General features: G+C 35.7%; 1 protein-coding gene across 8 annotated transcripts in view; it reads left to right on the top strand.

Moving 5' to 3' along the window:
• LOC119543434 (cat eye syndrome critical region protein 2) overlaps nt 1-15,436 on the top strand; it is a 160,458-nt gene that overhangs the window by 129,598 nt on the left and 15,424 nt on the right. For all 8 annotated transcript variants that reach the window (XR_005218581.1, XM_037848253.1, XM_037848254.1 and 5 more), the window contains one exon: nt 12,216-12,369. Coding sequence is in view for 7 of the 8 variants with exons in the window: in XM_037848253.1 (XP_037704181.1) it covers nt 12,216-12,369 (154 nt within the window). In the remaining variant the exon portion in view is untranslated. The remainder of the gene's footprint in view (nt 1-12,215; nt 12,370-15,436) is intronic.

Here is a 15,436-nt window from a genome sequence, read left to right on the forward strand (position 1 = left end):
TTTTCAGCCCTACTCAGCACCTAATGCAAAGCCTTAGCCATGGTGGAAGCTCAGTGTATCACTTGTTTCACTTATTTCATTTCAATGATGTGAATACTTCTGATTGTTAATACATCTTAATAGAAGACAAATTGGTGAATAGTTGGCAGTGAAATATAAAGAGAAGATATTTATGAATTATTGCTGCAGTACCTCTAGGGAAAGTGAAAAATAATAAAAATATATGACTTAGTTGTAGCGTCAGTGCTTAAGTTTCCAGAAAGTCACTTTTGTCTTTAATAGTAGGTGTTTATAAATAGTGCCTCAAAGACTTACATTCTCATGGATGATCAAGAAAATCTGCATCTCCTTATAAATATGCTTAATTTCATAACACATAAACAATTGTATTTAATGTCTGTCAACTGTAACCCACTGTGATGAGTTTTCCCAGGAATCAAAATGCGTAATCTAATTTTCTTGAGTAACTGTGGTACCAAGATCTCCTGTATTACTTTATTGGTATGACCAGTGGTGGCACATTAAATTATCTTTAGATCATACATATAAGTTTTAAACTTCTTTTATAATTTCTTTTTTATTGCAATATTCATCCTAAGATTTTAGGGGGAAAATGAGGAAAATAGTAAACTTACATGCATAGAACTGATAGTATTGATAAAAATGTGTTGATTCTTTGCCATAGAAAAAAGTTACAATAAGATAAGCCTAAAATATAATTTTGAAGAATCATGAAACTAGAAACTAAAAAATAGAAAAATAGATTTGAGATTCTTGAAAGATATGTACACAGTGTTCTAAATTTGAAGACTTCAGTGAAATGGGCTATTAACTACAAAAAAGAATCTAAATTGTGCAATAGAAAATCTCGATAGACTGGTAATTAGAGAGTTATTTTCACAAAAGCCCCAGAAGCTGTTAGATTTATTCAAAGGTAAACTTTCAAACCTTCAAAGAAAGAATAATTTTCAAACATTTCAAAAATGAAGAATGAATAGGGAAGCTAAGCAGTTTTTTCAGATGTATCTTAGGTCCTGAGAAAATTAAACATAAAACGCACATAGCTTCTCTTCATTCAGTAACATAAATGTCAAGTTCTTAATACTAGTAAATAAAAGCCATGTTTCCATCCAAAGACATTGTAACCCATCAGGGTTAGTCCTAAGAATGGAATCCTGGTAATAATTGGTTTGGAAGTCGGGTCCAGTATAAATAACCAAAAAAAAAAAAAAAAAAAAAAAGTCAAAATATTAGAATGTTTTCCTAGAGGAATATAAGTCTGCTTTTAAAAGTCTGTGAATTAGAATTTAGTTGTGGTTCTGGGTAAAATAGTCTACGTGATTAAGAAGCACCTGGCATGCTTATTAAAAATTTAAGATTCCCACCCCAGTATCCACCATCCACCACCCCCCCTCCCCGCCCAACCGTCAGAATCATTAGAAGTGATATAATCTGCAGTTGAAAAAGCTCTTTAGGAGATTCTTATGCATACTGAAGTTTAAAGTCACTGAAAATAAACCCTATTACAATAGCAACAAAGCAAACATTGCAGTGAACCTAACTGGAGTTGGGCATAGTCTATAAGGAAAAAGGTTGCAAAACTATTAATAGACATACATTTTTTAAGTTTCATTTAATGCTAAGACCCATCTCTTCCTGAAAGGAGACTATAGGTATAATTGTCAGTATTCACCAAGATAAATTGAAATTTGTTGCAACCTTAGTGAAAATCACAGCATGATAAAAGTTTTCCTCCAAAACAACAGATGAATTTAAATATTGTAAATAGGAGTAGTGAGGTAACCACTATCATGAACTAACACACACATCATTGTAGTAGAAGCATTCTCAGTGGGCCTTCATTTAATAGACCACCTAGTCTACATGATTTGCTCCATGCTTGTACAGATTTATCGACTTTTGGTAATCTTCCTAGTTGGCATCTACCAGTTGAGTTATATTTTCATCAACAGTTAGTTGTAATATTTTTACAAACCTGTTTGTGCTCATTGTATTTGTTACTGTAATCATACAAATAACTATTATGAAACCAAAAAAAATGAGCATAAAACGTTTCTTAAAAAGTTTTTATAAAAAATCATTGTCATAATAACATTATTCATAATAGACAAAAGATGCAAACAACCCAAGTATCTGTTGACAAATGAATAGATGAACAAAATGTGGTATGTCTGTACCATGGAATATTATGCAGCCAAGAAAAGGGGGAAAGCGCTGATACATCCAGCAACATGTATGGACCTTGGAGACATTATGCTAAATCAAATAAACCAGAAGCAAAAGGATAAATATTGAATGATTCCATTTAAATGAAATGTCTAGAATAAGCAAATTCATAGAAACAGAAAGTAGATTAGAGTTTATAGGGGGATGGGTGAAAGATTGCTTGATGTTACAGAGTTTCTTTTTGGGATGATGAGAAAGTTTTGGGTGATGGATGGTGATGGTCGCACAGCCTTGCAAATGTAATTAATGCCACTGAATTATACACTTAAGATTGGTTAAAATGAGAGTTTTTGGTGCATATGTGTTGTGTGTGCATATATATGTTTATGTATGTATATGTTGCCACAATTAAACAATTTTTAATAAGGTTGCTTTTAAAAATTTGACTGTCAAATTAGGGTTAAGAAAAAGATTGGATGTAAAAAATTCTTAAAATTGAGGATTCTGCAGTTTGTTTGCAAGTGTCCTTGAGGTCTCCCTTTACTTAAAAAAAACAAAAACAAAAAACTTAAAGACTAGATGAAGGTTTAGGTGGGTGTTTTTTATGTGAAAGCATCACAGGAAACCCCTGTCAGTGGAGCCACACTCAAGAAAAAAGGTTCTGGGCCTTTGGCCAGAAATAAGGCTCTGGACTTGGTGAATGACAGGATATTTATACATTGTTATCCTAAGTATCTGAAGCTTTACTTTTTAATTCCTTGCTTTAGCTGACAACCTACTGCCACCGATCCTACCTACATAGGGCAAGAAGGATTCTGTTATAATTAAAAGCATATGATTCAAATGTGAAAATTAAAACTACATCATTTGAACAGAATGCAGTGGTCACAAATAAACACCATTACACATTAAAGTATAGTATGTAAAAGAGGTGAACAAAAACCAGGCAGTGGAAAGAGTGTGAATGTGGTATTATGGAAGGAGTCTGGGCTTTCTCTTCAGACTTCTTTGAATTATGGCTCTGCCCTTTTCTAGCTATCTCTTGAATAAGCTACTTGATTTCTCTGAATTTCAGTTTTCTTTTCACTTCACAGAAGTTTGTGAGAATTAAATGAAAGAACCCATGTCAGTGTGCATAGGTGGTACTTAGCAATCCCATTGTTTATGGTGATGAATAATTGATGAGAAATCTTGGTGGAAAACTAAATTCACATTTCTTACCAAAGTAAATGCAAGCCAGAAGAGTTAAAGCTGATCCCTCTAAACCTGGAAGTAATAAGAGAATCAGAAGATAAAGGCCTTCTGTGACCATTTAAAAGTTAAATTTTTATGGTAAAATTTTAAGTAAAAGGGTAAGTAAACCCGTAAAAGTATGTCTAGCTAGTGTTATAGACAGTAATATTTACACAGCTTATAATTTAGGAACGGTCTTTACAATAAATTGATTACAGTTAAAGATAATTAGTAAGTATGTGGGGAAACAAGAATACCATGTCCTCATAAGTGACTTTACCTGATTTGGCAAAGGGGGTAAAACTCTTATTGGCCTCCTTTGCTAATAGTATGGCAAACTTGCACAATCCCTTTGGAAGACAGTTTTTTTGTTTGTTTTCTTTCTTTTTTTTTTTAATGCAATTTTATTGAGATATATTCACTTACCATACAGTCCATTCAAAGTATAACAGTTAGTGGCCCACAGTTTATTAAAACTGGAAGACAGTTTTATGGTAAATTTTTATATTTATTTAAAGTTGAAGAGACCTGCTCATTAGGGTCTTGAAGATTTAAAGGAGATTCTTATAGGCCTACTTGAGGAGACAGCTATGGTAGCTTTGGGGAAAAAGTGGCTTGAAGAATGTCATGACATCCTTTGATAATTGAGATTACATTTGCACTCAGATCTAGTTATTCTCTTTTTGTGGGTACAGAAAAGGTTTCTAAAGCTGCCATCTCATGAAATTGACCACTGTTGCTCTGCAGTATCTTTAGGATGTATAAACCACTCCTTACCATCATTGAGTTTCTCTGTCCTTTGATTTCTCACATAATTGATTCTTCAACTAGTCTCAAGATTTTGGATTAAGTGGTGCCAAAACCAAACATTCATAATGCTGATTTTGATACTGAAGCCACAGAAATTACATTGTCTTAATTGCAAGGCCCTTGCTTACTTCCTCTTAATAATAGATTGCAGTAGTGAAGCTCTGGGGTGCTTTCCACAAATTCCATGTGCTAACACCAACTTACGAGATTCATACAACAGGTATGAATATTGACTCTCAATTACCCAGTTTTTGATAGTTCTTGAAATTCCTTCTTTGGAATTTCCTGCAGCAGTAGCTTTCAAGCTACTTAAATTTTTTCTGGACCCTGTTCTTTTCAGGCGAGCTCTCTGATTCCAAGTCACTGAGTCTTTTTCCTGCCCCTGCGTATCACTTTGGTCCCCTGTGTGGGTAGCTGCTCTCTTCTTTTTAAAGGAAGTTTTGCCTCCGGCTCAATGCCCTTTTCAAATCCAGCCCCTGCAGCTGAAGGTGATAGAACATGGCTTTCCCCTAATAATTTGAAATAAAACATTTTTTGGAATGTTGAAATTAAGTTAAGGTAGTTTGTTGCCAGTGATAAAGATTGCCAAAGAAGACATTTGGTTGTCCATCAGTTTTTTGTATTTGAGTATTTTTTATTATTAAAGAATTTTCTTGGGGTATGGTAGGGAACATGCTGGAAGCAATGCAGTTATTTTAGAATATTTATTTTTCTTATTCCTCTGTTTTGTTTGAATTGTTTTTTTGTTTGTTTGTTTGTTTGTTTTTTTGATTTTTTGATTAAGTGAAAAAAAAAGCTATTGCACTTAAAATTAGCTTCCATGTAGTTATTTTAGGTTATTTGGTTTTTCTTATGCCTTTGTTGGATTATGGTTTGTTAATTTTCTTGGGGTATGGTAGGAACATGTTGGAAGCAATGTAGTTATTTTAGGTTGTTTTTCTTAATCCTTTGCTATGTTTTGTTTGAAATGTTTTTTTTTAAAAGTGTTACCTGCATGCCTGAAAGGCATCTATCTGGCCACTGTTGTACTAGCAGTAGCTGAGAAGCCCCAAATGTATCTTTTCCTCATTTCTAACTCTAGGGAAAGCACACAAAGGCAGAGTTAAACCTAGGTGGTTAGATAATCAGCTGTCAGTCAGATCTATCAAGTGGGAGGTGAGTGTGTGTGAGAGTAGAGGTAAGGTGTTTTAAGTGTTCATAAAGAATTGTCCCATATTATTTTATGTGCTATTTTTATTCCTACTTTATTTATTTTCACGTGGTTATTTTTATCTCAGAACTTCCTTGGACACTTTTTTGTGTAAAGTGCATTTCTAAAAAGAAAAGAGTTACAAACCCATATGACACATAGGGTTACACTTCCAAGCTCACAATCTCCTGGGGTGATAGGAGATACCATGAAATATATGAAATACATATTTCATCTGACTATAGACAAGAATGGTAAGTACTATGATAGATAAAAATGCAATAGAAGTTCATGAAAGCAAAGATGGAAGGAATTACAACCAGGTAAAGAAAGGGGAACTGGGACAGTCAGTGCTGTATTTGACCTGACCTTGTAGGATGCCTAAGATTTTAATGGAGGCTGGAGGGGTTGGGTCAGAGGTCATTCCACAGTACAGTAACTGCAATAAGAACAGACAAGCAAGAAAGTGTATAATGTGGCTAAAGAACAGTTGATATTCAGATGTGGCAGACATAGAAGACATACTGTAATATGTAGTGGAAGAAAATGCTGGAAAGATATTTTGGAGAACCTTGAATCCTGCTGTATCTTAGATAGGGAGCCAGAAGGGGAGGGCATGTTATTAGATCTTTGTGTTAGGGAGTTGTCTCTGTGGTCACAGTATGATGAATGGTTTTTGCAAGGTAAACCTAGAAGGGGAGAGATCAGCAGTATTACCAGCAAGAGAACTTAGTAGAAATCCTCCTTGTTGCAGTTTGCTAAAGCTGCCAAATGTAACATGCCAGAAATGGACTGGCTTTTAACAATGGGGATTTATCAGGTTGCAAATTTACAGTTCTGAGGCCATGAAAATGTCCAAATTAAGGCATCAAGAGGTAGATACCTTCCCTGAGGAAAAGCTGATGGCATCTGGGGTTCCTCTGTCACATGGGAAGGCACATGGTGATGTCTGCTTGTCCTTCTTCTCCTGGGTTCTGATTTCAAAATGGCATTCTCCACAATGTCTCAGGGCTTCTTTCTTTCTTAGCTTCCCTGGTGCTTGTTTCTCCGGGACATTTCTTTCTAAGTGTCTCTCTTAGCTTCTCTTAGCTCCTGTGGGTCCCTCTTGCTTCTCCTTGGGGCAAACTCTGGATTATATATTTTAGCTTCTCTCCAAAATGTCTCTCTCAGCTTCTGAGTGTCTGGGTTTGTGTCAGCTCTGGGCTTGCTCTCTCTCCCTGAGCTCTTTTAAGGACTCCAGAAAACTAACGAAAACCCACCTTGAATGGGCAGGGTCACATCCCATGGAAATAATCTGATCAGAAGGTCCCACCAACAGTAAGTCTGCACCTACAATATTGGATTAAAAGAGCATGACTTTTCTGAAGTACATAACAGTTTCTAACTGGCACATTGCTCTTGGAAATGCAGGCTAGGATGGAGGAGAAAAGGAGTGGGGCCGAATGTTATGATGGCCTTTGGGAAGAAATTGTTCCAGTAGAGAATAGTAGGTACAGATACAAGCTTCAAGAAGTTGGATAATGAATAAAAGATGAGTGCCTAGTGTTTACCATGTTATCTATCTTTTAAAGACTTCTGACAGTAAAGGAAAACAAAGAAACAATGAAAAAGGAAGGAGGGAAGCAGGGTTGAGGAGTTCGTGACATGTTCCTTCTGAAGTGAGTATGGAACTTGGACATGAATGGTGTCCATGGATGAAAAAGATGGATGTAGGTGGCACAGTTCTCGGGTACCGTGGAGTGCTCAAACCATGGAGTGAAGTTGTGCACCTGCCTCCTAAAACCTAGGACAGAGGACAGGAAAAGAACTAAAGTAAACAGATGTGTCTTTGTGGGGGGGGGGGGGGGGGCAAGACAGTGTTCAGGATGCCCCTCTGTCTTCTGAAGGGTGAAAGGGATCAGATGGAAGTTGTGATATAATGGAGATTGAAGAGGGAATGTTTGGGGCAACAAATAGGTATTATTATTTACTTCAGTATATTTTGATTTAGCCTTTGTCTCTTTTTCAGTACATAGATGTACTCTTGCCAGGAGATAAATTGCCAAGCATTTAATTACCTTCGGATAGGCGATTCTGCAATGACTGTCTTCCTCTCTTCCCTGTCTCTTATTCCCCTTGGTAGTCATTAGTTTTGGAATGGTCTTTGGTAATTGGTATCCAGCCATAGTTCTCAAATGGTCTTCTAGCTCATCTTGCCTGGCTGGCTCCTATCCACTATCTTTATTGCCTTGGCCGTTACCTCATGGAAAAGCTCCCTTTCCTATTTTCTGATCACTGCCCTGGGCTGAGTTCTAAATGCCCTAATTTACACTTCATATTGCCGAGTCAGAACATACAGAAAGGCTCTTCATTGCTGAAAGCAAAAGCTTTTCTTTGAACACTAAAATGTCTTCTTTTAGATATTCTTCCCAGTGTTTCTCTTTTTTATTTTGCTTTTTAGTATTAGATACAAGTAACCATGTTTTTATAGACAATCTGAATATCTGTTATATCAAAAACCCTGGAGAAAACCAAGTGACATGAGTTTTGTGTTTTGTTTGAACAGCAGAAAAATCTTCAGGCATTTAAATCCTACAGAGAGAGTTTCTGACCCATATTGGTCACCCAGGAGTCCAATCTTATTGCCTCAAAAACCCTTTTAATTGTGACTCCTGGGGAAAATAGCTGTGAAGGGAGACTGTCTCTGAACTACAGGATTAGGGCTGTAGTGGTTATTTTTGTCAAGAGACTCTGGACATTGCTGTTGCTAGGGGAGTACTTTCTGGGGGTACAGTCTCTGGGGTGCTCCTGTGGTTGGTGAGGGTGCCAGTGAGTCTGATTACCTGCCCTGGTGACGGAGGAGCATGGAAAGGGAGTCGAGGGCACTGTTTAAATCAGGCATATTTACAATCCTTTAGAGGATTTCAAAATGGTGTTTCTAATTAGGTTCTCTTTAAAATCCCCCCTTGGTTCTTGCAGGCTACTTTCTTGTCTACAAAGCATTTAAACATCACCCCCCATCCCATTAGCAACTGATGCCTTTAAAAGGAAAAAAAATGTCGATATAAGATGTAAGATTTGTGGATACACTATTCTGTTGTGGTTTGTTTGATTTTTGTTTGTTAGTATGTACTTGCTCTTTTATCTTTAGGCAATCCTTCAGTGGTGTAGCGCTTGCTTCACCTGGGTGTGGTGTAGGGCTGTAAAATTAGCATGTTAGTTCTAAAAAAGATTCTTGGTGCACAGTGTAGTTTTTTTTTTTCTCAGATATGTGTGATGTAATTTCTATAATAATTGTAAATTAATATCAGGTAGGACTACTAAAATTGTAACACGTGATGAAAGAGAAACCGGACATGAGAAATGTGAGACAAAGAGATCTCCAGGGAAACAGGTGCTGAGGTGGGAGGGTATCAAGAGAAAAGTAGCCAGGAGGGGTGGAAGAAGAGAGAGGTTAGGGATGGAAACACCAGAAGAGAGGCCTTCACTGAGCAGAGGCATCGAGCCATGGCCAGTGTGGTTCTTGACCTGCTTGTTTACTCCCTCAAAGTTTATTGGACATTCCTGGAGCCTTAAGTTTGTTTTTCATAAAGATGTTGTAAATTCAAATTTTTCTATCTTGTATGCTCAGTATAAATATTAATGTATTTTAAAAAGCAAGTGTCTGTACCCAGAAGGTAACATTGTATGATTCCATATGAAATATCCAGAATGGATAAATCCATAGAGACAACAGATTGGGGGCTGCCGGAAGTTGGGGGACAGTAGGAATGGGGAGTGACTGAACAGCTATGGGGTTCCTTTTGCAAGTGATGAAAATGTTTTAGAATTAGGTAAGTGATGGTTGTAAAACATGGTGATTTTACTAAATGCCAGTAATTGTTAATTTATGTTATACGAAGGAACTCTTTATATAAGGATTTTCTTTAATGACATAGAGCTTCTGATTTAACAGAGCAGCAGTCATTGATACTTACATTTTTCTGAAGTTTTAAAATCCCTGGTTCATTGTTATCAAAATGCCTTGACTATCTATGATCAATTTTTAATATTTCAATCCATAATTTCTAACTTTTTGGTACTTCAACATTTTTTAATTTTCAGATTTTTAAGGGGAATCACTGAATATATCATGACATGGAGGGAGAAAAAAGTTAATAAAAATTTTATCACTTTGGAACATGTAATACTAGCTGATTTCCTGAGTTTACTGGGGAAGGGTTTTCCTAAGTCCAAAGGTATTAGAGGGTCTAATAGAAACTTTGGAGAACACACAAACTATGGAAGTCATGGTAATCTCACAATTCAGGAGTCATTATTGTACAGTTGTAGAGATTTGCTTCAGGTTTTTTTTTCTGTACCTGTATTACAAAACTGGGATCATGTTGAATATTATTTTCTGACCATTGATTTTCATTTAACATTATGAGTGATTTCATAGACCATATATATAATATATTCTCAGGAACAGTTTTTAATGACCACACGATGGTTGTTAATTCGTGTAACCATTCCCCCGTTATTAAACATTTAGGGTATTTTCACTTTTTCAATATTTTAAGTAATGTTGATTTAAACCTATTTATTGAAATTTTTGCCTGCATTATCTCAAATTTATAAGATAAAGTCTCAGAGATATGGATTACTCACAGAGGTACCAGGGTTCCTGGTATGGATATCCAAAATGTCTTCCAGGAGAGTTATACCCAAACAGATTGATAATGCTTATTTTCTCTCATCTATGCAAATAGAACACTTCCTGTCATCTTTAACAATTTTATAAGTGAAAATGATATTTTTCATTTGTTTGATAATTGGTACGATTTATAAGTCTTATGTGAATTGTGTGTTCATGTTCTATTTGATTTGGGGGGACTATTATTAATTATTTGTAAGATATCTTTATGTGAGAATAATAAATCGTAAGACTTACATAATTAACTCTTTTTTTCCTTTTCCCCTCTCCTTGCATTGCCTTAATGCTTGAAAGGGCTTCCCATGTTTGTTCACAAGATGAATCTTTGCTGACGTACTATTTCTATTCATGAGTCATTGGCTTGCATTTCCTTGATCCTTATTAAAATGCTGATTCTATTTAATATCCCCTTGAACTAGTTGAAGGAAGAATATTTTACAATATGTCTAGACCTTTGTATTGTTGTGTTTACATATATTCTCAATATTACATGTATGTAAATAACTTACGTTCCTTATGTATGTCCTTTTTTTTCTCCATTGTAATTCTGCCTGGCATATAGAATGCAATAACATTATCTTTGAGTGAAATAATTCCTTTGAAAAGACTCTGTTTTCCTCTGTCAACTGCTTACCCCATTCACTTGATACCGTCTATTGCCCAGCTGGGATTACTACACAGCTGGAAAGAGCAAAGGAAAATTGGTTTGGTTTGTTAACTATAGTTGCATCACAAGTTCTGATTGGGTTTTTGTTTTTTGTTTTTTGTTTTTCCCCATTTTCATCTCTCCTCTCCTTTCCATCCCAGATTCTTGCCTTGTAGGTATCAGACTCTTTCAAAGTCAGGATCACAGAATTTGGATCTTTGTGATGTTGAGAAGTTGTGCTATATAGGCAAGACCACTTCCAAATATGACTCAGATTAGAATCTAAACTGGTTTTAGGAAAATAATATAAAATTTTAATCAGAATCCGTTTCACTGTTTAATCATGACTTACGTAAAAAGCAATCTGTATTCAGATGCAACTGGTCTTTTTTTTTCTCTTACCATCAATTTTGAAAATTCATCTGATATAGAGGATTTGGTGTTCTTTCTTCTAAAAAGACTTGTTAAGAAAAATTTCACTTTCTTAATTCAGTTTTGCTTCAAATGGGATAATTGAAGTATATCTTATCTGTGAGGGTAATTTGAGTTCTTTGGGCACATAATTCATTTTTCTTTCTGTACAATTTATAGATATTCTATATTGCAGGCAACAGTTATCACCCCTTTAATAATAATAATAATAATAATTTCTAGCTTTCACATCAGGTTGCAGAAACAAATTGAAAATATACAGCTTCATTGTTCTGACCTTCAGAATGACTCAGAAAATGTACAGTGTAAATTATGACAGTAATGGTCTATTTTTCTTTACCTTTCTTTTTTAAAAAAAAAAACTTTTTCTTGAGTTAGATTTCTTAGCCAGTCACATTCCCAATAACATCTGAAATCTTTATGATAATTTTTTGGGGTTGAAAAGCAAACACACACATACTAGGTGAACTCTGAGTAATCTTCATGAATTTCTGTGTAGTCTCCTACGTCTTTTTTTGTATCTTAAGGCAAAGTGGTGTCCCCTCCCACCAAACCCCCAATTTTATTGTTTTGTTAGTAAAGAAAAAGTTAAGGGTTTTAAACTCATACACATTGTTGAAATTTTTAATCTCCATTCTGCCTAATGACCACCTTTCATCCTTTTTAGTCTGTTGTACTTAGATAAGTGTTAAAAATTTCACTTTTATCAAATGCTAACCCTAAAAGAATGGCGGTCCCTGAATTGCCTTGATTTCTTTTCTCCTGTCTAGCACATTATTTTACAAGATTGTCTCCTAACAACTGTAAATTATGTAAATCATTGGACCCCATTGTGTTTTACTGTTGTTGTGTTTATAAATATGTATGCATATATTTCACAGATGATAAGATCAACTTGTATTTACAATAGATATTCTATTACTATCCAGTATTAGTTATTGAATAGATTGAATTCAATAACTTGAATTTTAACTCAGAGAGTTCCACATCTTAACTCATCTTGTATTGTGTATTCACTTTATACACTTCTTGGCTCCTCACAGGAGACCCCTGTGCTTACCAGAATGGAAAAGCAGAAGCGCAGAGAGGAGGAGGAAGAACGTCAGATTCTTCTGGCCGTGCAGAAGAAGGAGCAGGAACAAATGTTAAAGGAAGAGAGGAAACGGGAGTTGGAGGAAAAGGTCAAGGCAGTGGAAGGTATATGTGCTTTCTGTGCAGTCTGGGCAAGTATGTCTTCATGGGAATGCCCTCTTGCGGCCAAAGCCCAGTCAAGCCAGGTCCCATTGTTCATCTCAGCTATTTCTAATAATACCTGTTAAAATGTCCTGTGACTTTGTGTTGTTTCATGTTTATTCACGTCTATCCAGCACTCTGCCTCTGCATTCCTGCCTAGGCACTTGTGTTTGTCATTCTCCATTTGCCTGTTTATCTCTTGCTTGTTGCTCTGATCTCTGCTATATCCTGCTTGTAGAACAGAAAAAAATATTAAGATACTGATGACAACTTATTTCTCAGAAATATTTTTAACACAAATGAGAATGGTTTATGAAAAATCTTATAGGTTTTTTTTTTTTTTTAAATGTATAGCATTATACAAACCTAGTATTTAATATTAGTATTATTAGGCCTAGACCTAGGTCCAGGTTTTGGTCATGGTATAATGAAATTTTCTTTTGTTTATAGTTCTACAATGCAAAGAATAACTGTGGTGTCTAGATTTGTTTTTGGTAGCAGTTGTATTTATAAGCTGAACTTCATGTGACTTGGTTGACTACAGACCAAGGTTTGTTTTTGCTTTTAAGTAAATTCATTGAGCTTTTTAAAATTTTTTAATAAAACAGCATAAACTATATATGCAACTTTTGTTAATGCAGTGTGTTTTGATGGAAAATTTAGATGACTTTGGCTATGTGCTCTTTCCTCCTGTTTCTAAGTAATACTCTCTTTTTCTTAATAGGTTAACTCCACTCCTACCAGGATCATTTCTTCTAAAACTTAAGTACATTGAGTCTACTCTAACAAATTTAGCCTGTGCCACATTTTGTAGAATATCCCACTTAAAAGATTTTGCCAATGTCTTCTTTCTAGTGTTAGATTTACATTCCTCAAGATAGTAACTATGGCTTTTATTTCCTTATATGTTTCAGTGGGGTTCTTTACTTAGTGGGTACACTATTGTCTTATGACTTTAAATTTATACAGACAGGTCCAAAACATTTTGCAGCTTAGTTTTCTACCTGTAAAAATAATAATTCCTGTATTACTGGATTGTTCTTTATATCAACAAATGGTTTTTGAGTCCCCATTCTGTTTCACAATTACAGTGGTGAACAAAGTAAGTTACTAGTCACATGGAGTTCACATTTCAGTGGTCAGAAGACAGAGTAAATAAATACTGTGAATCTATAGGTAGTAGTGAGCAGTCTGATTCAAAATGTATCAGAGTTAGGAATAAAGGCTGACATGGTAGCAATGACATTTATGTCGGTTTGTAAGAAAGTCTTTTCTGAGGAGGTGACCATTAGTTGACATAAAGGGGAGTGCCATGTGAACACCTGAGGGGATGAGCATTCCAGGCAGGGAGAGCAGTAAGTTCAAAGGCTCTGAGGTGGGAGATGCAGCAGGAAGGCCAGGATGCAGGACCAGCGTGGGCAGAGCAAGGGGAAGCTTGGCAGGCAGTGAGCCATAGAGATGTCCTGGGGTCAGGTCATGTGGAGCTGTGGACCTTGTCAGGAAGATTAAATGGAAAAAGGACAGTCTTGAGCATGGAACAAGCTAGTGAAGATGATAGATTTTGTGGAGGGAGAGTGGAGAGAATTTCTACAGGCTATGAAATTGTTACAACAATAAACTTTTCTCGAATTCCTAGCAGCTAAGTGAGAAAAAGGGAAACAATGGATTGTTGTGTACTGATAGAATTTTTTAAAATGTAATAATCTATCCAGAGAAACATACTTTCTAAAATGATTTCATTATTGTGGACCCTGTATAATGAGTAATACTTAGCTGTGTTGAGGGTGAATCAGAAATATTTTCAAGTCTGTATTTAAGATTGCCTGTAAGGAGCAAAAATGGATCAGTTGGTTTTACACTGTTGTATGTTTCTATTTATACTCTATTATCCCAAACAGTGCTGGCAGTTACTTTTTCTGGAGGTCCCTTAAAATGATTTGCAAAAATGATGTGACATGAGCACATATTTCTAAGGAGTGGCAGCTCATAGCTTTCATTTGTTAAGAGAAATTTGAAGGAGCGAGGTGGATTACGAAAAAGCATAATAAATGCACTGCTGTTTACTAGTTTTATCTTTGTATAGAAAGGATGTCCCAATGTTGGGTTATGATATAAGTATTCATACAAGTCACACAAGTCAGTATAGAAATGGACATTGTTGAGACACCCACATTTTATCAGTATGGTCAGTAGTTGACCTAAAAAAACTCTTCTTGCCTCAAATATGTGGAAATTCTGTTCGTGATATATTACCTATATATATTATCTAGAATTTCTATGTGTTTGTGACTGTAAGAGGTTTTAAGTTACCTGTATTGTAGAAATACCTTTCTAAAAGCATAGCTGAGCTCTTAACCAAGTAAGTAAAATCATCAGGAACTAGAATGCTAGCAAGAAGTTAGTGAATAGACTATTATATTGAATTGTGGGTGTGGGATGATCATTCCTGGAAATACTAATCCTTGGATGTTAATGCTCACATGGATAGGGAAAACATTTTAGCCCAGTAAAAACAGATACATGGAAATTAGACCCCTGTTGTGAATCGGAACCTTCAGAAGTCTGCCTGCTCAATGTACCGGCAATAGAAATCTATTCATTGACCTATGGAGCGGTCAGGAAACTCAGTTGTCTCAAACTGGGCGAGGTTGAGATTGTGGAAGGTCCCCAAGTGTGTGTTACTATGATCTATGTCTCACACAGGTATAAGAGATCTAAATTTGTACTTCTTCTGTCTTCAAGAAGTTCCCAAGCCATTGAAATATCATTAATGTTACCTCCTAAACTGAGACTCTGGGGGTGGCTTTCAAAAGCAAACACAGCCTTTTTGCACAAACACTACCTCTAAGCTGGCAATGATTAGCATAGAGAAATCCCTGCTAATGATGAATAGACTTTCGAAGCACATGAGGAAGCATAATTATGAGCACCTACAGTTGGTAGGTGCAGCAAACAAAAAAGATAAACTTAGCATGTATCAAAAGATAATGATGATATATCCATAAAAAGGAATGGGGTAAACTGATAAATG

Source organism: Choloepus didactylus, chromosome 8 (assembly GCF_015220235.1).
Source record: "Choloepus didactylus isolate mChoDid1 chromosome 8, mChoDid1.pri, whole genome shotgun sequence".
NCBI classification, from domain to species: domain Eukaryota; kingdom Metazoa; phylum Chordata; class Mammalia; order Pilosa; family Megalonychidae; genus Choloepus; species Choloepus didactylus.